Source organism: Trachypithecus francoisi, unplaced genomic scaffold (assembly GCF_009764315.1).
Source record: "Trachypithecus francoisi isolate TF-2019V2 unplaced genomic scaffold, Tfra_2.0 Lachesis_group14, whole genome shotgun sequence".
Lineage (NCBI taxonomy): Eukaryota > Metazoa > Chordata > Mammalia > Primates > Cercopithecidae > Trachypithecus > Trachypithecus francoisi.
This window is the reverse complement of record NW_022681459.1, coordinates 18,459,376-18,482,263: the sequence shown is the minus strand read 5'-3', so window position 1 is coordinate 18,482,263 and position 22,888 is coordinate 18,459,376. Positions and strand designations below refer to the sequence as shown.

At 42.2% G+C, this 22,888-nt stretch overlaps 1 protein-coding gene across 2 annotated transcripts in view; it reads left to right on the top strand.

Annotated features, from left to right (window-relative positions):
* The window catches only part of TIAM1 (TIAM Rac1 associated GEF 1), a 446,951-nt gene that overhangs the window by 307,994 nt on the left and 116,069 nt on the right, over positions 1-22,888 (top strand). For both annotated transcript variants that reach the window (XM_033232291.1, XM_033232292.1), the window contains 2 exons: positions 1,676-2,123; positions 8,427-8,599. In XM_033232291.1, the coding sequence (XP_033088182.1) occupies positions 1,676-2,123; positions 8,427-8,599 (621 nt within the window). The remainder of the gene's footprint in view (positions 1-1,675; positions 2,124-8,426; positions 8,600-22,888) is intronic.

Genomic DNA, 22,888 nt, shown 5'->3' with positions numbered 1-22,888 from the left:
TGTGGGTTGATGACAGTGTTTTCCTGTTTGTGTAGAGGATTTTTACCAATTGGCTCTAGGTCTTTCATGACCACCCGTGGATGTTAATAAGCAGGATAACAGATAGCAAAGCTGTGGGAACCAGCAGTTACAGGGGTCTGCACCTGAGCTACATTCGTGGTTTCTTTCTTTCCCTTAAGTCCCTCTAACTCCCGGGGGTCTAAGCTCCATTTATAATGGAGTTGATCCCTAGAACCTCACCCAGCAATCTCCTGCTGCCATTCTACTCCCACCACCCTCTTTTTTCCATGTCTTGCTATTCACCTTTTTTAGTTGCTCACTGAATATTTCTTCATGATGAAGGTGAACTTTGAACAATTCTTAGAACTGAGTGAGGTTCGTGGAGATACAGGCACAGTGTCTGTCTGGGGCCTTGTGTAGGCCAGTATTAGTTTGTGGCATGGCTCCTACTACCCCCGTTGCCTCTCAGCAAAGATAGGAGCCCAGAGCATTCATCTGTATTGTAATTCAGAATATCTGGTTAGTTTTTACATGTTTGAGCCAGAATTAGCCATTTGTGAGACTAAAGGCCCCCAAATTGGTGAAACCACCAAACTGTGTATTACTTTGGCATCTTCTATATTAGACTCAGGCTCCCATTCTCTTCCTTGGAGAACAATCTGGCTCCTTTCTTACGCATAAGACTGTTGAGCTATTCTGTCCAATATTGTAGTCAGTATCCTTCCTTGATGACTACCATAATTTAATTATTGTTTATGGAAATGCCTGTAGCACTTTAGAGCAATTAAGATACTGATTTAAGAACAGAGCTATTTGTCTCGGAAATGTTCAACTTCAGAGCACAAGCAGTTTTGGAAGTTTCCAATGTTTTTAAACTGGGAATTGATACCCCCAGTATCTTGGCAGTTGCCCCGAGCTGTCACATGGCCCTGGGGCAGCAAGTAGCCTGCCCAAGGCTCCTAGCATCCCAGCTTTGAAAGGGCAAGGTAATTGGAGAGCTCGATGGAGCTGTGGGCCCTACAGACTTATTCAGCACAATGCAGAGTGAGAGGCTGCTTGTTTTCAAGAAGCCAAGCTGATTAGAGGATGAGGATTCTTGCCTGCTCCTGGAACATGGGGCTGTGCCAGGTGAGTGGGTGAGGCGCTGCCCTAGCTATCTTTTCAGTCACCCCATTATAAGAGAGACTCCTAAGCAGGCCTTTTATTTATTTATTTTTAAAGAGATCAGCTAAAAAGACCTAGTTATTCATGGTCACTCCCTACGTCTGGAACAACTAACTCATCTGCCTGCAGAATTTCCTGGAGGTGAGGGCAAGCTGATGAGGCTGAGGGTGCTGGGTTCTCAGCATGGCAGCTGTAGAATCTCAATCGCGAATTTGCCAATTCATTAATTATCTTAGAGAAATAAGCTCTTTGAAGTGTTCCTTATTTCTTTTATATTTCTTGAACATTCCAAATCGTTTTCTCTCATGGAGGGTGGCTGAAGGTTTCCTGAGCAGCTCGGCTGGGTCTTTGCAGGTCCAGGGTTGAGCAGGACCTGGTCCAAGAGCCGTCGGGAGTGGCCGTGCCTTATGCGTCTCCCGGTGCTACAGAGCCCTGGCTGGACCCACAGGAGCTCCTGGGTTCCTTCTCTACGTGACGCTTGTCTTCTTTGCTCTCCCTTTCTGCTCCCAAGGATATTAATGCAGGCGAGGGCAGTGAGTTTGCAGACAGTGGGATTGAAGGGGCCACCACCGACACGGACCTCCTGTCCAGGCGATCCAATGCCACCAACTCCAGCTACTCACCCACCACAGGCCGGGCCTTTGTGGGCAGCGACAGCGGCAGCAGCTCCACCGGGGATGCGGCTCGTCAGGGGGTGTACGAGAACTTCCGGCGGGAGCTGGAGATGAGCACCACCAACAGCGAGAGCCTGGAGGAGGCCGGCTCAGCGCACAGCGATGAGCAGAGCAGCGGCACCCTTAGCTCCCCGGGCCAGTCGGACATCCTGCTGACTGCCGCGCAGGGCACGGTGCGCAAGGCCGGCGCCCTGGCCGTCAAGAACTTCCTGGTGCACAAGAAGAACAAGAAGGTGGAGTCAGCCACCCGGAGGAAGTGGAAGCACTACTGGGTGTCCCTGAAAGGTGAGAGCGGGACGGCCCTGGCTATGTGCCAAATGCACTAATAGATGTGCTCCGTTGTGCACATACTCACGGGATGGGTGGGTTTATTGTTGTTGTTATATAGAATTTGAAAGTCAAACTAATTTTAAAAATTTATCATGGTAAGAGCATTTCGCATGAAATCTACCCTCTTAACACATTTTAAAATGTGCAATATGGTATTATGGACTACAAGTGCAATGTTGTAAGGCAGATTTCTAGAACCTAGTCATCGGGGCTGGGCATAGTGGCTCACGCCTGTAATCCCAGCACTTTGGGAGGCTGAGGCAGGATGTTCACTTGAGCCCAGGAGTTCAAGGCCAGCCTGGGCAACATAGCAAGACACCAGCTCATAATAAATAAACAAACAAATAAATAAGCTAGAACTTATTCATGTGACTTAAGTGAAACTTTATGTCCTCTGAGTAGTAAATCTCCCATCCCCACCCCTGCAAATGATGTTTTATTTTCTTTTTTCACAGTTATGCTAGAGGAGCATCTCATGTCTAGTTTTGGCATATATGCAACTGGTTTGATGACAGTTTCAAAGGATGAGTTCCAAAAAAACCCAAATCTTTTTGGAATCATTTAGCTTTGCGTCTTTCAAAGTGACTATTTTGGAGGGAAATTTATTAGCTTGAATTCTATGAAATTGCCGTTTTTTAAGGTAAAGAATTGGTAGAATGACGTTAATTTCATAGGATTCAACCTGATATTAATGGAATGTATAGACCATCATATTTATGAAAAAGTCACTATTTAATAGTCAAACTTTGTGTTTTTACTGTGTATCTATAGATACAGACATGTATGTTAGATCACTTTATTTTCTGTTTATATAACCATGCTTGTGTTTGTTGTCATTTTGCATATTTTCATGAATTACATGTACGTATTGTTGCACGTATCTGCATAAGTCCTGGTAGCGTAGAAAATGTAATATATTTGTGAGCTCTATATTTTAAAAAGAAAAACACTTCTCAAACACAGAGTTTTCATCCCAAGCTAGACTTAAAACAGTGTTAATACATGGCAGACTAGTTTAGCTATGTCAACAGGATTGATGGAAAGGCGCAAGAGGAAGAAGCCTGGGCTTACCAGTATCAAACTAGACCATTTGATATTGGATTTCACAGACTGTGGTTGGTTTGGGAACATGCAATCCTAGAGACGTGGAGCAGCCTAGAGCTCTGCTTAGTGAGGTGAACACAAATGCCTATGTAGGTGCAGATCAACCCTTGCACGAGTAGGACTTGGGTTGGCCCCATTACTCTTGGTGCCAGCTGTTGCTCAGATGGCTGATGACATAGGAAGGGAGGGTTTTGGTTAGGATATAGGTTTTGCTGCATGTGCCAGAGACCCGCCCTGCCATTCCCAATACCGTAAGCAAGACAGAACTTTATTTCCCTCCCACTTATCAGAAATAGACGATCGAAGGCTTGTGTGATAACTCTTTTCTATGAAGTCACTCAGAGGCCCCGGCTCCTTCTGAAGTTTTGATGCTCAGCTATTCCTAGAGCATTATCTTTTCCTTTTATTCTTTTTGAGACAGGGTCTCACTCTGTCTTCCAGGCTGGAATGCAGTGGCACAGTTACAGCTCACTGCAGCCAAGGATCACTCCTGGGCTCAAGTGATCCTCCTGCTTCAGCCTTCCAAGTAGTTGGGATTACAGGCATGTGCCACCATGCCTGGCTAATGTTTTTATTTTTTGTTGAGACAGGGTCTTGCTGTGTTGCCCAGGCTGATCTCCAACTTTTGGCTTCAAGCAATCCTCCTGCTTTGGCCTTGGGTTTACAGGTGCATTGGTTGCTGGCCTCCTAGAACAATATCTTTTGATGATTTTTGCTGTAGTGGTCTTGCATATGAGACATAGATGTGCATCGTGGTGGAAGCATTTTGGAGAAGAACTGCAGTGTTCTTTCTCATGTGTGACCTGTCTTGTCTTAATTTGGAGGTGCTACAGGCTTATGTCTGAGGGGCCTGGATCACACCAGCTGCTCTACTCTGGGAGAGTGAGAGGAGATGAGGGGAAAGGCTTCTTCTTCTTTCACTTCCTGCTTCTCCCCTAGATGGTCACACCACTGGACACTGCAGCCTCTTATCCTTAGCAGCCCATCTTAGGGTTCATTTTATTAATTAGTGCCAAGTTCTTAATAGCTTGATCTGAAGATCACCTGCATCACAGCCTCTTGAGGGTCTTTCTGGGTTGTACCCCACACCTGCTGAATCATAAGATTTGGAGGTGGGCCCTAGATGAGTTTGCTGGAGCTGCCATAGCAAAGCACCACAGCCTGGATGTGGAAATAACAGAAATGTATCATCTCACAGTCGTGGAGGCTGGAAGTCCAAGATCAAGGTGTTGGCAGGGTCGATTTCTTCTGAGACTGCTCTCCTTGACTTGGAGGTGGCTGTCTTCTTCCGGTATCTTCACACGGTCTTCCCTTTACTTGTCTGTGTTCAAATTCCTTCTTCTTCTAAGGGCACCATTTATATTGGATCAGGGCCTACCCATTTGACCTCATATTATCTTAATTACCTCTTTAAAGGCTGTATTTCCAAATACGATCATATTCTGAGCTAACTGGATTTAGGATGTTTGGAGGACACAATTCAGCCTGCAACAGGCCTTGGCTTTGTGATTTAAACAAGCTTCCCAGGGGATTCTCACTCTCCGGTTGAGAGCAGCAATGTCAGTGGCGTAAAATAAAAATGATTAGTTGGCTTTTTTTACTTTTGACATATCAGAGGGGTTTATTTTGTTTCTGCCATTCCCTCCAAGAGTAAATGATGCAGGAAGTCAGGGTGCGGATGTCCAGGAGCACAGCCCACAGGCTCTTTAGGGAAGGGAGGCTTTACTTTCTTGGTGACGCAGATCTGAGTGACACAACCTGTTGGAATTCAGGCCCAGCACATGGAGCCACTGAGTTCTTTGCTTCATCCTGATGGGTTCCCAGTATTTGTTGACAACCTCAGGGCTTTGTCCTTGCTGCTCGAAAGCAAGACTTGCAGCTGACTTTTTCTTAGCAATGCTTGAATATTGGGAAATAAAAAGCAGAACACATTGGAACTGTGGGATAGAGATTTTTTTTCCCCAAAGATTCTTTCCCATTAGGCAAAGTAGTTGATTTTTTAAAAAAAAGATTTCATTTGGAATTAGTCTCTGGAGTGTTTCCATAGACAACGGAAGAACGTACAGATTATGTTCCGGGGAAGATGAAGGTAAACAGACTTTCATCAGGGGGAATGTGGTTCTCAGATTTGCTGCTTCGTGTTCATCTTAAAATTGGAACAAGTTGATCGTTGAGTAAGAGCTGATTTTAGCTACCTTTGGTGGTGCTTTGTTGTGGATGATTCTAAATCAAAGTTGAAAAATTACAAAAACAATTACCTGATAGGACCATACAACATTCAGTAGATGTACATGTTAGGATTTGTGAGTGTCCCCTAATGCATTATCCACAGACTTCTTTCTCTGTTCTTAACCCATGCTAAGGTGTATTGCTCCTTTTATGTTAGGAATCTACTTTTCATTAGTGTTGAATTAGTTCACAAAAACTATTTAGAGTAGGGTTTCTCAACAGTGACACTGTTGACATTTTCTGGATAATTCTTTGTTGTGTGGGCTGTCCTGGGCATTGTAGATGCTTAACAGCTTCCTTAGGTTGTGTCCACTAGATACCAATAGCACCTTCCCCCAAGTTGTGACAGCCAGAAAGGTCACCAGACATTGCCAAGTTTGGCCCATCATGAGACCCTGTGATTTAGAGGAAAACAGTTTCCGCCTCCCAGTTTTGTTATTTCTTTGTATCTCTAATCTGTGCTAGCCTAAGGCATGGAAATAGGAGGTACAGATGATTCTGCTTTTTGATACAAGTGTTCCTGAAAAGCCTTGAGATTATCAAAATCATTGGGATTTGAGAAAAATAGAGTTGGGGCAGGCTACTCTACAGGTATGTATTTAAATTACACCATGCAACTTTTAAACCCAAACTAAAAAAAATTAGCTTAGTGTGGTGGCTCACTCCTGTAATCCTAGCACTACAGGAGGCTGAGGCAGGAAGATCACTTGAGGCCAGGAATTTGAGACCAGCCTGGGTAACATAGTGAGACTTTGTCTTTACAAAAAAATATATGCAAATTAGCCAGGTATGGTGGCATATGCCTGTAGTTCCAGCTACTTGGGAGACTGAGATAGGAGGTTCACTTGAGCTCAGGAGTTCAAGGCTGCATTGAGCTATGACTGTGCCACTGTACCCCAGCCTGGGCAACAGTGGGACCCCATATCTAAAAAAAAAAAAAAAAAGTAATAAAAAATAGAAATAACCCTGCAGAACTCCACTCAAATTTTTTAACAATAAGCAACATAAAACTTTATCTTTCTTTTTTATTTTTTTTGTGGAGATGAAGTCTCACTCTGTCGCCCAGGCTGGAGTGCAGTGGCGCGATTTTGGCTTACTGCAAGCTCCGCCTCCCGGGTTCACGCCATTCTCCCGCCTCAGCCTCCCGAGTAGCTGGGACTACAGGCACCCGCCACCACACCCAGCTAATTTTTTTGTATTTTTAGTAGAGATGGGGTTTCACCGTGTTAGCCAGGCCAAAACTGTATCTTTCATTTAAATTTTTTTGTGACAGGGTCTTGCTCTGTTGCCCAGGCTGGAGTGCAGTGGCATGATCATGGCTCACTGCAGCTTCAACCTCCTGGGCTCAAATAATCCTCCCAGCTCAGCCACCTGAGTCGCTGGGACCATAGGCATGTCCGACTAATTTTTTTTATTTTTTATTTTTAGTAGAGATGAGGCCTCACTGTATTGCCCAGGCTGGTGTTGAACTCCTGGGCTCAAGTAATCCTTCCACCTTGATCTCCCAAAGTGCTGGGATTATAGGCATAAGCCACTGTGCCTAGAAAACTTTATCTTTCAAAAAAATGTTAGTATAGGGCTTTACCTTTGAAAAAAGAAGCAACTGTAATTTGAATGGGTAGAAGGAACACTTGAGACTCCTCAATTATGGAGACAAGGACCACAAGTATGAAATCATGATGCTCAGCAGCACCGTGCAATAAGGACTTGTAAGCGGAGCCTGTGGTCAGACTGTGCCAAGAGAAAAAATGTGAAATGAGTGGGCAGGGCATATCAATATGCTTCATTCATCTGTGTGAAAGGATGTAGAGTTCAACAGCTCTTCTATGGTAATGTGAAATATTATAGGCTAGGAAAAGTTGCCCTGGAACCAGTGTGACCTTTCCATTGATCTGCATCATTCTACAAATACTAATCGCAGATAAGCAAATTTGCTTTACAGATTCCCGTTGTAGCTGAATAGATTGAACTTTCAAGGGTTGTGCAGTTCACAGGAAGTGTGGCACTTTTTTGTGGTAAGGAAGATGGTGAAAATGGACGGATAGCTTATGCTGAGGTTGAGGAAGAGTCATAAAGTTGTACCCTGGCTTCCCCTGAAATTGATTTCAGTTAGTTGAGAGTAAGTGTTCAGCTAGTAGTTGCTATTAAAGTGAGCCTTAAGTTTAGGTGATAATGGAGGGAATCTATGGAAGCCATCTTGCCACAAGTCTGTGAAATATTCTGTTGCTACTATCTTGTTAGTTTCACAGTGCAATTATGTATGGACCAGGACTCTGGCTTCTCCCAGGCCTTTGTATGTGTGCCATGGATTTCCTCTTTCAATAGGAACAAGGGCATGGTTGGCTTCTAGAAAAAAATATAGATAAGATGTGAGACCAAAAATGTATCATTGTTTTTCTTATCCTTAACGTACTTACTGCTGGTATTATATATTGTTTTATCCAAGGGCATGGTCTGGAAACTAAATACCGTTTCTAGATTTTTCTGGTTGCATATCATGTGAGACATATTTGAATAAGCTTCAGTCGGACGGTAGTGACTTCCAGTCCTCACACAGTGCCAGGCACACTTCTGGCCTGGAGGACCATGTTTGTACTCGCCTCGGGACAGACGAGTCACGAGACCCTATGTCTGTGAAGAGACCTGTAATGAATCAATCTAAAACCCAGAGGAAGGGTTTGAGAGAACTTGAGGGCATGCAGGAAGGAATCCCAGGCAGGCCGAGAAGCTACAATTTAAGATCTTTGTCCTTCTTTAGACCCCTCCAAGACTTGAGTCCAAGCCTGGCTCCATTCTCTTTACTTCCTGGGTTCCATGTGCTTTAATTTTCAGCCTCTGACAGGGTGCACGTGTTAGGTTCCACTATGGGTTCTTTTGTTTCCCAAGCACTAAATACTCATGCACACCCCTGTTCTGTTTCCTCAGGATGCACGCTATTTTTCTACGAGAGCGATGGCAGGTCTGGAATAGACCACAACAGCATCCCCAAACACGCCGTCTGGGTGGAGAACAGCATTGTGCAGGCGGTGCCTGAGCACCCCAAGAAGGACTTTGTCTTCTGCCTCAGCAATTCCCTGGGTGATGCTTTCCTTTTTCAGGTTTGTTGGGCACTTCCTTTGCAGGGCATTTCAAACCTCTGAACTGGGTACCTTCTTTTCTTTTTCTTGCCTAGGTACCCAGTCTCCCTCCACTGCGGTGAGATTAATCTTTTGCTCATTATAAAAACAAAAACGGTGAATGACAAAATAAACATCTATACTAAATTCCAAGAATAGGTATATTCAGAGGTTTTCCAAGTGAAGGCTAAGGAGGGCTATGAGTTGGATGTGAGAAACTTGCTCTGTTTGTCATGAGTTGAAGGATATCTTTGTGTGGTCTCAGTACCATTTCTGTTGCATTTAAGAAAAGGATCATGAATTTCTTCTTTCAGACGTGATTTGAGCTGTCAAAAATTTTCATTTATAATATGTTCTTTTCTAATATTAATCATAAAGTAAAATAGTGACATCTCAGGAATGACTGCATCACCTAAGCAGTTTCTCTTCCTCATCTGATCAAAACTTTCTACTCAGCATCCTTGAATTTCAACCTTTAAAAAAAATATTTCTCTGCTAACTGCTTCAGGATTAACATTTTCTTTGATACGGAATCTTTTGAGTTTGGATAGTTACAATATACTCAGCAAGAACTTTTTTGTGTTGTTATGTAGGAAGGTTTTCTTTATTGATTCCATTGAAGAATTAATTTCTCAAATCTTTATTCTGTGCTTCCTATGTGCTCTGCATAGTGCTACTGAGCACACCGAGAAGATTTTGACAGTTCGTCTTTTTTTTTTTTTTTTTTTCACCCAGGCTGTAGTGCAGTGGCACAATCTCAGCTCACTGCAATCTCCGCCTCCCAGGTTCAAGCAGTTCTCCTGTCTCAGCCTCCTGAGTAGCTGGGATTATAGGCACCTGCCGCCATGCCTGGCTAATTTTTCTATTTTTAGTAGAGATGGGGTTTCACCGTATTGGTCAGGCTGGTCTCGAACTTCTGATCTCAGGTGATCCACCCACCTTGGCCTCCCAAAATGCTACAATTACAGGTGTGAGCCACTATGCCCAGCTGACAGTTCATCTTCTTAAAAGTGTTCACATATAGCAGAGGGGACAGACACAGTAAATCTTTATAATATGATAAAGCCTAACAATGACTATTAAAGGAAGAACAGGTATAAATGGCGTGACAAAGACAGTAAGAATATAACATGGAAGGAGGGGGCTGGAACAAAGGTATAGAGGAAGGAAATCATTTATTTCACCAAGTTTTTGGCTTTGGCTTCAGAAGCTATTTCTATTTGGACAATTAAAGTAAGAAATATAAAGTGCTAATTTTGATTATGTAAAGACAAAGCATCTGTGTTTTCTTTTTTAAAAATCTGTGATGTAAAACACAGAAAGAAGAGTGCACACAACATAAGTGTACTGCTCAATGAGCTATCATAAAGTAATTATGCAGCCACCAACTAGGACAAGAAATAGAAGTTTCAGGCACCTAAGCCTCTCTCCCAACCCCACCCCGCTCACAAACGCAACCTGCTAGTTGAATTGAGTGATTATGTCTTTTATCATCCAAGCCAAGACACTTTTATTTATCTGGGAATGACTTAATTTCCCCTTCATTTTTGAGGGATAGTTTTGCTGGATATAGAATTCTTAATTGACCATCTTATTTCAGTGCTTTGAAAATGTCATCCCAGTCCTTTCTGGCCTTCATGGTTTTTGAAGAAAAATCAGCTGTTTATCCTGTGAGGCTCCCTTGCTGATTTGAAGATCATGACTTTGTCTTTAAACAGTTTGAGTATTATGTGTCTAGGTATTATTCTCTTTGAGTTTACTTTACCTGGAATTTATTGTCTTTCAGATACGTATCTTTTAATATTTTTTATTTTTTTATTTTTTATTTTTTTTATTTTTATTTTTATTTATTTATTTATTTTTTTTGAGACGGAGTCTCGCTCTGTGGCCCAGGCTGGAGTGCAGTGGCCGGATCTCAGCTCACGGCAAGCTCCGCCTCCCGGGTTCACGCCATTCTCCTGCCTCAGCCTCCCGAGCAGCTGGGACTACAGGCGCCCGCCACCTCGCCCGGCTAGTTTTTTGTATTTTTTTAGTAGAGACGGGGTTTCACCGTGTTAGCCAGGATGGTCTCCATCTCCTGACCTCGTGATCCGCCCGTCTCGGCCTCCCAAAGTGCTGGGATTACAGGCTTGAGCCACCGCGCCCGGCCTAATATTTTTTAAATTTTAAAAATTGTGAGTACTAGTGGCCACAAAATAAAATGTGTATATATTTATGGGATAGTGTCTTTTGGATCTGTAGATTTATGTGTATGTGTTTGTGTATTTAAATCACATTTGGAAAGTTTTTAGCTATTATTTCTTCAAATAATCTTCCTGCTCATTTATCTTGCTCCACTCCTTTGGTGACTCATGTTCTGTTTACATTAGTATGCTTGATGAAGTCCCCACAAGCCTCTGAGACTCTGTGCATTTTTTTTTTCATTCTATTCCTTAATCTCACTTGATCTGTCATAAGTTCACTGGTTCTTTTTTCTTCCAACTCAAATCTGTTGTTGAGCTCTTCTCGTTATTTATATATATACACATATTATATATAGTATATATAATATATACTATATATTATATAATATACTACATATGTATAATGCACATAATATACTATATATTATATAATACACAATATACAATGTATATTATATATGTAATATATAAAATATATATATATATAAATACATATATATATTTTTTTGAGACAGAGTTTTGCTTTTGTTGCCCAGTGCAATGGCACAATCTCAGCTCACCACAACCTCTGCCTCCCAGGTTCAAGCAATTCTCCTCCCTCAGCCTCCCAAGTAGCTGGGATTACAGGCATGCGCCACCAAACCCGGCTGTTTGTATTTTTTTTTTTTTTTTTTTTAGTAGAGGTGCGGTTTCTCAGTGTTGGTCAGGCTGGCCTCAAACTCCCAAACTCAGGTGATCCACCTGCCTTGGCCTCCCAAAGTGCTGGGATTACAGGTGTGAGCCACTGCACCTGGCCATTTTTTCTTTTTCTTCCTTTTTCTTTTTATTTTGAGATAGAGTCTTGTTCTGTCCCCCAGGCTGCAGTGCAGTGGTGTGCTGATTTTGGATCTGACTTTTCTGAGACAGTTTCTATTGACTACTAGAATGTCAATAGAAGCAGTCCTCCCATTTTGGTCTCCCATCCCACTTTATTGTTGTTTATTGTTTATTTGCATGTCTCATAAATTGCCAAGTCTCCGCTCAGCTAGTTGAGTAGTCAGCTAATTATTAGAGAGATTTCCTTAAACGTACAGAAGCAATAAATTTCCTAGTCTTTCCTAAGAACAGAAGTTTGCAAGTTCAAGCATATCATCAATGCTCAGGCAGCTAGCTTTCATCTCTGCCTTAGCCTTCATCTCTGCTTTCACCGAGCTGTAGGGTAGGTGGTGTACTGATCACAGCTCACTGCAGCCTCAGCCTCCTGGGCTGAGCAATCCTCCCAGCTCAGTCTCCTGAATAGCTGGGGCTACAGGCGTGCACCACCACACTCAGCTCATTTTTTCTATTTTTTATAGAGATGGGGGTCTCATTTTATTGCCCAGGGTGGTCTCACACTCCTGGCCTCAAGTGATTTTCCCGCCTCAGCCTCCTAAAGTGCTGGGATTACAGGCATGAGCCACTGTGCCTGGCCTGATTCTTTCAAACAAAAATTGCATTTCTTTATTGATATTCTCTATTTAATGTGATATTAGTCTCATACTTTATTTCGTTAGACATGGTTTATTTTAGTTCTTTGAATATGTTCAAAATAGTTGCTTGAAATCTTTGTCTAGTACTCAACATGGGACTTCTCTGAGACAGTTTCTATTGACTACTTCTTTTTCTGTGTATGGGCCATACTTTATTTAATTGTTTTAGAGATAGGCTCTTGCTCTATTACCCAGGCTGGAGTACAGTGGTGCAATCATAGCTCACTGTAACCTTGAACTCCTGGACTCAAGCAGTCTTCCCACCTCAGTCTCTCAAGTAGCTGGGACTACAGGTATGCACCACCATACCTGGCTAATTTTTTAAAAATATTTTTTAAAGACAGAATCTTGCTATGTTGCCCAGACTGGTCTCAAACTCCTGGACTCAAGAAGTCCTCCTATTTTGGTCTCCCAACCCACTGGGATGATAGGCATGAATCACCATTCCTGGCCCATACTTTATTGTTGTTTACTGTTTATTTGCATGTCTCATACTTTTTTGTTTTAAATTGTATGTTTAAAATAATATAAATGTGGCAACTCTGAAAGCAGATCCACCTCCCATCCTCCAGGATTTGCTATTGTTGCTGATTATTGGTGGTGATAGTGCTTCTTTGTTTAGTGACTTTCCTGAAACCTGTAAAATATTTAGGCTTTGTCATGTGTGTCCACTGAAGTCTCTGCTCAGCTAGTTTAGTAGTCAGCTAATTATTAGAGAGAGATTTCCTTGAATGTACAGAAGCAGTAAGTTTCCTAGTCTTTCCTAAGAACAGAAGTTTCCAAGTTCCTGCACATCATCAATGCTCAGGCAACTAACTTTCCTCTCTGCCTTAGCCTTCATCTCTGCTTTCACTGAGCTGTAAAGTAAGTCATACGGTGAGCTTAGGAACTTATTGGGACTATCTGGGCTTGTGGACAGCCTTATACGTATTTGTGACTGTATTAGTCCATTCTCACGCCGCTAATAAAGACATACCCGAGACTGGGTAATTTATAAGGAAAAGAGGCTTAATGGACTCACAGTTCCACATAGCTGGGGAGGCCTCACAATCATGGCAGAAGGCAAAGGAGGAGCAAAGTCCTCTTTTTTTTTTTTTTTTTTTTTTTTGAGACGGAGTCTCGCTCTGCCGCCCAGGCTGGAGTGCAGTGGCCGGATCTCAGCTCACGGCAAGCTCCACCTCCCGGGTTCCCGCCATTCTCCTGCCTCAGCCTCCGGAGTAGCTGGGACTACAGGCGCCTGCCACCTCGCCCGGCTAGTTTTTTTGTATTTTTTAGTAGAGACGGGGTTTCACCGTGTTCGCCAGGATGGTCTCGATCTCCTGACCTCGTGATCCGCCCGTCTCGGCCTCCCAAAGTGCTGGGATTACAGGCGTGAGCCACCGCGCCCGGCGCAAAGTCCTCTTACATGGCAACAGACAAGAGAGTGTATGCAGGGGAACTCCCTTTATAAAACCATCAGATTTCATGAGACTTACTATCACGAGAACAGCATGGAAAGACCTGCACCCATGATTTAATTACCTCCCACTGGGTCCCTTCCACGACACGTGGGAATTATGGGAGCTACAACTGAAGATGAGATTTGGGTGGAGACACAGCCAAACCATATCAGTGACCTTACAGATTACAAGGACTGTGTCATAGCTTTTCAGAGCCTTTTGTGGAAATTGTATTCCCCAGCTTTTCCTCAATTTTCTTGGTCAACTTCTCATTTGCTGGACTGTTATCGCTGCTTCAGGCGACTGCAGTGTTAAACAATTGTCGTTAATTGTTTTTCACAAGCACCCCCTGGAGTGAAGAGTGTTTGCATGAATGAGGTCTGAGTCAGGTCAAATAGCAACAGCTCTGTGAAGAGGTTTTTCTGGGACCTGTTAGACAGGTTGCTTAGTGATGGTTCTCTGAGAAAGGTGTTTTGGGAAAGATACAGAGATCTACCTTGGAATGCCATGTTTAGTTCCATGTGTCAGACTTGAGGAAGATCGTTCCCTCTTGTGGTGCTACATAGCTGGTTTTCATGTGATTGTATAGATGAGGAGACAAAGATGGAAACAGAGCGATTTAAAATATCACAAAACTTGCTGTTTTTACTGAGGTTCAGCCATTTGTCTTTAATAAATGCAGCTCAGATTGTTGCAGAACTTATTGTGAAAAAGTTGATTTTGACCATTTTTTACCACCGTTCTTGTTGCTTTTGTGAAGGAATGGCTCTTTGGAGGTTCTTAACCCTCCTACCCCACCCCAACCCCCATTGATGTTGATGGCATTCACTAGGACACTTTAGACAGTAGACACTATTAACAGATATGCCAGCATACCAGGTATAAGTGGCGACAGCCCCAGGCCAACTGGGACATATAACAGCCATTCCATAGGTACATCTGAGTTGTTCCCAGGTGTTAAGGATCACAAGCAATGTTTTTGTGAGCACTCTTGTACCTGTTCTCAGATTATGTTTGTCCACATTTCTGCTGGACAAACATATATACCTAGGAGTGGCATGCAGGGTCATGGGTTAGGCACGTATTCAGGATATGCCAGTTTTCAAAATGATTAGTGTGATTTATACTCTCATCAGCAGCCTAAGGAGAATTCTAGTTATTCCTCATCTTTGCCAACTTGATATTGAGATTTTTAAAAAATCCTTTTTAAGATATTAATGTGAAATTGGTCCATATTCATGCACTTAGTGACCATTTCAATATCATCTTTTGTGAAGTGCTTATTTTACTTTCTTGTCCATTTTTTTTCCATCAGAGTTTCTTTGTTAATGATTTATGGCAGTTCTTTGCATATTTTGTATATCATCTGTGTTGATTATATTCATTGCAAGTATCTTTTTCTACTCTGTGGCTTGCTTTTTACTCTCTTAAGGGTGCCATTTGTTGCCGTGAAATTTAATTATAACCCATGGTCACTTCTCAAGCCTTTCTTAATGGGTAATGCTTTGAGTATCTTGTTTTTTTTTTTTTTTTTTTTGAGACGGAGTCTCGCTCTGTGGCCCGGGCTGGAGTGCAGTGGCCGGATCTCAGCTCACTGCAAGCTCCGCCTCCCAGGTTCACGCCATTCTCCTGCCTCAGCCTCCCGAGTAGCTGGGACTACAGGCGCCCGCCACCTCGCCCGGCTAGTTTTTTTTTGTATTTTTTAGTAGAGACGGGGTTTCACCATGTTAGCCAGGATGGTCTCGATCTCCTGACCTCGTGATCCGCCCGCCTCGGCCTCCCAAAGTGCTGGAATTACAGGCTTGAGCCACCGCGCCCGGCCTGAGTATCTTGTTTTTTAAATCTACATGCTATAGCGTTATGAAAATTTTCTTGTATATATGTTATAAATAATTGTTTTGGCTGGGCATGATGGCTCGTGCCTATAATGTCAGCACTTTATGGGACCAAGGCAGGCAGATCACTGAGCCCAGGAGGTTGTGACCAGCCTGGACAACATGGAAAGACCCTGTCTCTACCAAAAAATAAAAATGAAAAAAATTAGCTGGACATGATGGCATGTACCTGTAGTCCCAGCTAGTTGAGAGGCTGAGGTGGGAAGATCACTTGCTCCAAGGAGGTCAAGGCTGCAGTGAGCCGTGGTCGCACCATTGCACTCCAGCCTGGGTGACAGAGCAAGATCCTATCTTAAAAAAAAAAAAAAAAATTGTTTTTCTGCATCTGGCATAGTTTCTATTTGTTAATTGGAAATCTTGCAAATGAGGAAATGTCTAACTATCTGACAGCAACAGTAACATTATTGTGAGATCAGTGGCTGTGTTTTACTTAGCCCTTATTGTATACTACCATCTTAATGTGAGTCACATGTAATTCTTAGAGCAGTAGTTAGTTGGATTATGTATCCACATTTTAACCCATTGATGCGTGTTGTATACCCCATTTGTTGAAGTCGAGGCTTACAGAAGCTAGTAATTGGACCCAAAGTCACATACTTAACTCAAAACAAGCCTCTGTTTCTCCAAACCTTTTATTGTCTGAGTATACTATTTGTCCTATCACAATTGACCCTAAGAAGAACAAGGGTAAGAGTCACTGGCTACAGTAAAAAGGGACTAGCTTTTTCTCAATCCTAGAATTAAGCTACTCATTGGAAATATTTCTAAAGTGAAACCTAATTTTGGTCCTGCCTTGCCTCACTACACAGGTTAGATGATTATCCGATGGATTTCAGAAAGGCTCCCTTAAAAATTTGTTTTTAACCCTCAAGTGGAACCAGAAGGTTTTCTTTTTCACTTACACATTTCTGATGTGAATTCCTTTTGAAAGGACCTTCATGGCCGTAAAATTGCTAGTAGAATGTAAATACCCAATAGATCACATGGAATAAACTTTTTTGTATGTGACAACATAGGATCTTATTTTTGAAAATCTTTGTGTTTTCACATACATTCTCTCTTTCAAAGAGAATGTTTGAAAACATTCTCTGCCTTCTGCTTATTATAAATCCATGTAACTCTGGAGCAGCCAAATCAGAATGAAACCTGTGTGTGTAGGGGTGAGGCTAAAGCACAGGCGATCAGCCATGATTATGGAAGTAATTTGTAGGTTATTCCAGCCCCAGGGCTCAATTCAGTGCACACAGCTTCCAGAGCCTGTGTGCTGCTGATTCGACGCTGTTACTCAAATACCCACAGAGTCACCCATGGAAAGGAGATTCATGTTACCAACAAAAGTAGGAAAGGAATTTTTATGTGTGAGGTCGGTGGAGGGTGGGAATGAGCAGGAATGTTGGAGCCGGGTATATGGAAGAAGTGCTAAGCTGTCTGTACTATTTTAATTTGAGTTCTTTCCTTTAACTTGAAGCCAGAGACAGTACCTACCACCTACAAAGTACAACATCCTATTGGGCCTTCATTCATTCATCACCTTAGGATGTCACATACATTTCCAAAAAGCTCACCCACCTTTATGGTAATATATCCTAATATTAGTTATTAATTTGTCTGTTAAACGCCTTGGGAACTTAGCTAGCAGGCAAATAAGAAAGATAATAGAGTAGAAAATCATATGCTGTTATATATCTAAAGGGGTATAGAAAATGTTATCTCTAGGAATTGATTGCCTTTCCTTCCATAGAAAGTTTTGTCGTCATTTACAAAGTCACTTGTGTGAGGGTATTACATGCATATTAAGAGACTCGTATGCCATTAAGTTGAGTTGAAGATTAAGTGTGATGATGATGGTGTCTGATAGATAGCAAACGCTTAACAGTTACCATTTTAGTAATAAAGAAAAAAAGACCATTCCATGGGCTCCTCTTAAATAAGCAACTTTACAGAAATTAAGTGTGGCTTCACTGTGAAAAGGCTAAGGTCTTGAGTTTCATCAGGGTCTAGAGAACTACCTTGGAAGCCATGTCTGGCTATGTGTGTCAGACTTGAGGAAGGTCATGGCCTCATTTCCTGGACAAGGGCAGCCAGGTTGGGGAAAAAGCTGTAAATTATCTTTCACAAGGAGGTGTCAAGTGGACTTGTAGAAAAGACTTTAGTGGAGATTTGGCATCTTGACCCAGTGCCCCTCTCAAAGGGGATATGGTCCCTGCAAGACACTGGCCAACAGGTGACCCTACTCTCTGGGCAGCATCTCCCATTCCTGGAGATCTCCCAGCTTTCAGCCATCGGTTTTGTTAGGCAGCCATAAGTCCTAGAAAGTTTTTCATCATGTTGAGATAATATGTTCTTTCTAGTGAGTCTTGCCATTTCTCTTTGTTTCTGTATTCACCCCCCGAGTCCTGTGTAAGTCTTCTGCTTATCCTTACTCATCACCTTTTAGATACTTAAAAACAGCTTTCATTTACCTCCTGCCATGTCTCTTTGGGCTACCCTGCATAAGGTTTCCAAGCCATTCTCCCTGTTCTTACTCGTAAGCGTGCCCAGGAGCTCAGCATCCTGTGTGAGCCTCTATGTGGTCTGCCCCATGCAGCCTGCGGTGAGGTTCCTATTGTCCTTGTTTCCTCTAGAGTCCATTCCTTTTATTAAAAGCCACATCAAACTGTTGACCAGACTGAGCTCGTGGTATCTTAAACCCTCAAAATCAATTCTTACCCAACAAGACCTTCCCCATCTTATTTTAATAGATTTTTTTTTTCAAAAACTCAACTCAGAACGTAAATGTACCTCTTTGACATGTTATCCTTGTAGCTTTTATCCTTTTAATAAACTGTTGAAATCCTCTGGGATCCTTATTTGATCTTCCCTGGTGTTTATATTCCTCTTAACTTCACATTATCCACTGATATGACAAGCTGAGTGCGAGGTCTTCGTTCTCTTTGTTGGTTTCTGTGTTGACTTAGTCTGTAGTTAAGTCCTGTTTTCCCCACACCGTAGATTATATCCCTGCTCCTAGCCAGCCACTGTAGAAATATTTACCTTTGATTCTGGCATGGATTAGTTGTGGAGAAGGGCCAACTCCAGGATATGTGGAGCCCCAGGAAAATATTTTTTTTAAGGAGGCTTTATCTATATAAAGAATTTGGCTCACCCTGGATCAACTGTCAGCACCATTCTGGTGGCCCAAACTGAAGCAATCTGGTGAAAGAAATACCACACAGGCTGGTGGGTGCAACTCACTAGCCACAGACTCAAGTTCAAGAGCTTTGGGCATCTTTTTGAGACCGCATAGCTGGTACAGGGTGAGAGAACTCCCTGAAGGGGCGAAACCTCCTGAAACTTCCCCTTTCCAGGAGCCAGAGGGAGACTTAGAAAATTTCAAGAAAAACCCTCCCAACTATGGGACCTCCTGAGGTGGAGAGCTCTGGCAGGGGCCCCACTTGCCTACCTCTAAGGAGACTATTAATGGAGAATATGGATATTGAAGTGCAAAATGAATATACAAGGCTGGAAATCAGTTGGATTTTATGCCTTCTTGTGGGTGCCTCAGAGGTTTCCCCACACTGCAGAGGTATAATTGTGGTTGAGCTGGATCTTCCTATACAATTTCTATACTGTTATGTATCATGCAAATTATGTTACTAATGGTATTCTTCCTTTTTTTACATTAGTTTAAATTTGTACTAAATCAATATCATCATAGTTTAAAAGAATTCAGCTAACATTAAAAGGCTTAGAGTGAAATTATTTTCCTCCTTTTGCCTTCTTCGCCTCATGAGGCTTATTCCCTAGAAGCAACTATACAAAACTATTTTAGCTGATGTTTTTGTTTCTTTGTTTTCTTGCATTTGCTCTCATTTCTCATTAACATGTTTATACTGCTGTTTCTAATGGATTTTAGGTACTACTGACTTTCTATTATGATAGATGAACATTTAGCTGTGTTAGCTGTAAATTCTTCTTTCCTCGTCTTCCCATATAGGTATATGAACATTTAGGATTAAAGCACTAGTCAGTGTTATTACATTGTTATGACTATATAAATAGTATTGGCTGCAGAGTCAAGTAGTGTATTGTGATCTTATTTCTTTTCTGTAACAATGTCTTATTTGTTTGTTTTTTTCTGTAGTTAATAACTGCCCTCTTTTTTGTGGGGGGGAAGGCCCATATTGCTTATTTTCCTGGTTATGTGGCAGTGATATTTTCTAAATCTCCAGCATGTTAGCTGTTTCATCAGTGATGTTTTCCTTTGAAGCCTGCCCTCCCTGGCACATTGTCCTGCTCACATATGGCTGCTCTACGGGCCTCATGTACAACAGCCTCCCTAGAATTACCAGCTGCTTCTTTTTCATGAAAATAACCTGTAGTAACTTCCTGTAAAATCCTGCATATTTTTAAATGTCTTCATTCTACCTTTTACTTGCATAATATTTGAGTAATTTGGAATTTTGGCTTGGAGATCATTTCCCCTTGGTTTAATTATTTTCTGATAATGTTCTCATTTCTGATTAGCATGTGTGTGTTTTATTTATTTTTTCTCTTTGAATCATTTAACATCATTTCCTTATCACTGGTATTCTGATCCTTGTTTAGTGTATACGCTGCCGAAGCAAGCACAATTTCTTTTCTTTGGTTTTTTTTTGGAGACAGGGTCTTACTCTGTTGCCCAGGCTGGAGTACAGTGGTATAATCATGGCTGATTGCAGCCTCAGCCTCCCAGGTTCTCCCACCTCAGCCTCTCAAATAGCTGGGATGACAGGTACACACCACCATGCTTGGCTAAATTTTGTGTTTCATGTAGAGATGGGGTTTTGCCATGTTGCCCAGGCTGGTCTTGAACTCCTGGGGTCAAGTGATCCAGCTGCCTTGGCCTCCCGAAGTGCTGGGATTACAAGTGTAAGCCACTGCACCTTGCTGGTGTTCTGATCCTTCACAGTGATTTCCTTCTATTGACATTTTAATTTTGGTTATTTTTTTTTAATTCCTAAAAGAAGCTTTCTCTCCCTCCTTCCCTCCTTCCCTTCTTCCCTCCCTCCCTTCCTTACTTCCTTCCCCACCTCCTCCCTCCCTTCCCCTCTCCCACTCTCTTTTCAATCTCATTCTTCCTTTTTATTGTAAACTGTACTTTTCCTTCACTTGTTTATAGCTTTAGATTCTCTTGCATCTCCAAAGGTTGTGTAGATTTTAGGGAACCTTTCTCTGTTTCAGGCATGGCTTCTCCTTTCTCCTAGTACAGTTTCTCCTGTGTGCTTTAGTCTCTGCCTTTCATCCTGGGGGCTTTCAGCAAATGTCTAGTGATCCTTGACTGTTTGGTCATATTTACATGTGAGATACGAAAAAGCTGCTTATATCATCTGTGCACATTAGAAGTACTGGGGCCTTTCATAGCATGGACAGATAGTAAGTGGCCTTGTGGAGAGACTCCAGTTGACCATATTTGTGAGTCTTTTCTTGGAGGTGACTGAGCTTTGCCAGAGATGAATCCTGCCACTGCCCTCCATCAGGCAGGCTGCCATCTGTTTGCCTCTTTGCGACACACAGCCCGTTTCCCTTGTGTCTGTCTTCCTGGAGTCTTCTCCAGAGAATGAACCTGGTGTGGGTGAGGGTGAGAAGGATCCATTATATCACTATTTTCAGTGCGGGAGGGGAACCTCAAATTTAAAGTTGTTGTTGTTGTTGTTTTGAGACGGAGTCTTGCTCTTGTCGCCCAGGCTGGAGTGCAGTGGCACCATCTTGGCTCACTGCATCCGCTGCCTCCCAGGTTCAAGCAATTCTCCTGCCTCAGCCTCCCAAGTAGCTTAGATTACAGGCATGCACCACCACACCTGGCTAATTTTTATATTTTTAGTAGAGATGGAGTTTCACCATGTTGCCAGGCTGGTCTTGAACTCCTGATCTCAAGTGATCCCACCTCAGCCTCCCAAAGTGCTGGGATTACAGGCGTGAGCCACCGTGCCTGGCCTTAAGTTCTCTTTACAGATATTAAAAATAATAGCTTAAATAAGTCTCATGTAAACAAAATATGATGAGTGTAGAATCAATACGAAAAAAGCCTTTTAAGAATTCACAGTGGAACTTTATTCCGGAATAATCTAGCCTCTTAAAAAATGGTAACTTTCTTTTTTTTTCTTTTAAAATGAAAATGTTTGACCTACTTTGCAATTATTCTTGTGCTTCTATAAACTTGGATTATCCAAAATTTTAATTTCCTAGATTTGGCATACATTCCCTAGTATTTCTTGTGTTTAAAATGAATTTCCCTTTTCCTGCCACTTATGTAAACCATTGATTATCTGAAATCACCAAGTGTCCTCCATGCCGTTGGATAATTGAAGCTGGATCTATTTAAATACATAATGAAGCCCTGAGCTTCATCTTATCTCTGCACTCAAAGGGGCTGTTATGCAAAATGCATTTTTTGCTGATTATATTTGTCTGTTGGCAAGAACTTTGCTTATTCCTTTCACTGAACTGTATACAGTATTTATAGCATCCCCAGAAGGCAAAGGAAGAATCACAACATTCACTCTCTCTTTACCTGTTTGCTGCTGTTTGTTTAATGGAAGGTGATTTGTGGTTAGCAAGTTGAGAGGGTACCATTGGGTGGCCTCTCCGTCCTGCCTTTTTGACCTCTGTATTCTGACGAAGGGACCCTTCATGAATCTGATGTCCCTAACTAACCTTGCCTGGTTCAAGAAGGGGAGGCAAGGTTAGTGGCTTCAAACGGCTTTTTCTAGCATGTCAGAATTTATATCCTGGAGAGACCTTGAGGAACAACATTGTGTCAGGTCAGGAGTCGTGAGCAGTTGAGGTGTTAAGCCAATGAATGGTCAAGAAATGTTGCAAGACTTTTCTCCACCCAACTAGCTGTTGAAAGCAGTCAATGGAGAGTTCGTCTCCTCTCTTGTGGACACATAGCTCCCTGCGTGCCACTGCAAAAGGACAAAGTTTGCAGAAAAGCTAATTTATTCAGTTATCCTTCTGAGAAATTGATTTGGTTTAAAGATAGAGAATGGTAGAGGCTGTCATTTTATTTAGACAGGACAGTGGGAGCAAAAGTTCTCTCTAATGGAACTGCCTTCAGCCATTGACAGGTTTTAAAAAAGTTTGGGAGAACTGAGGCATACTTAATAGTGAAAAGGGCTGATGGCTAAATTTTTCATACAGCTGTCATCACACATTTCTATATATGTTTCTCTAGGTTTGGGGGCTCTTTTTATTTTATAATTATTTTTTCTTTTAAATTGTGGTA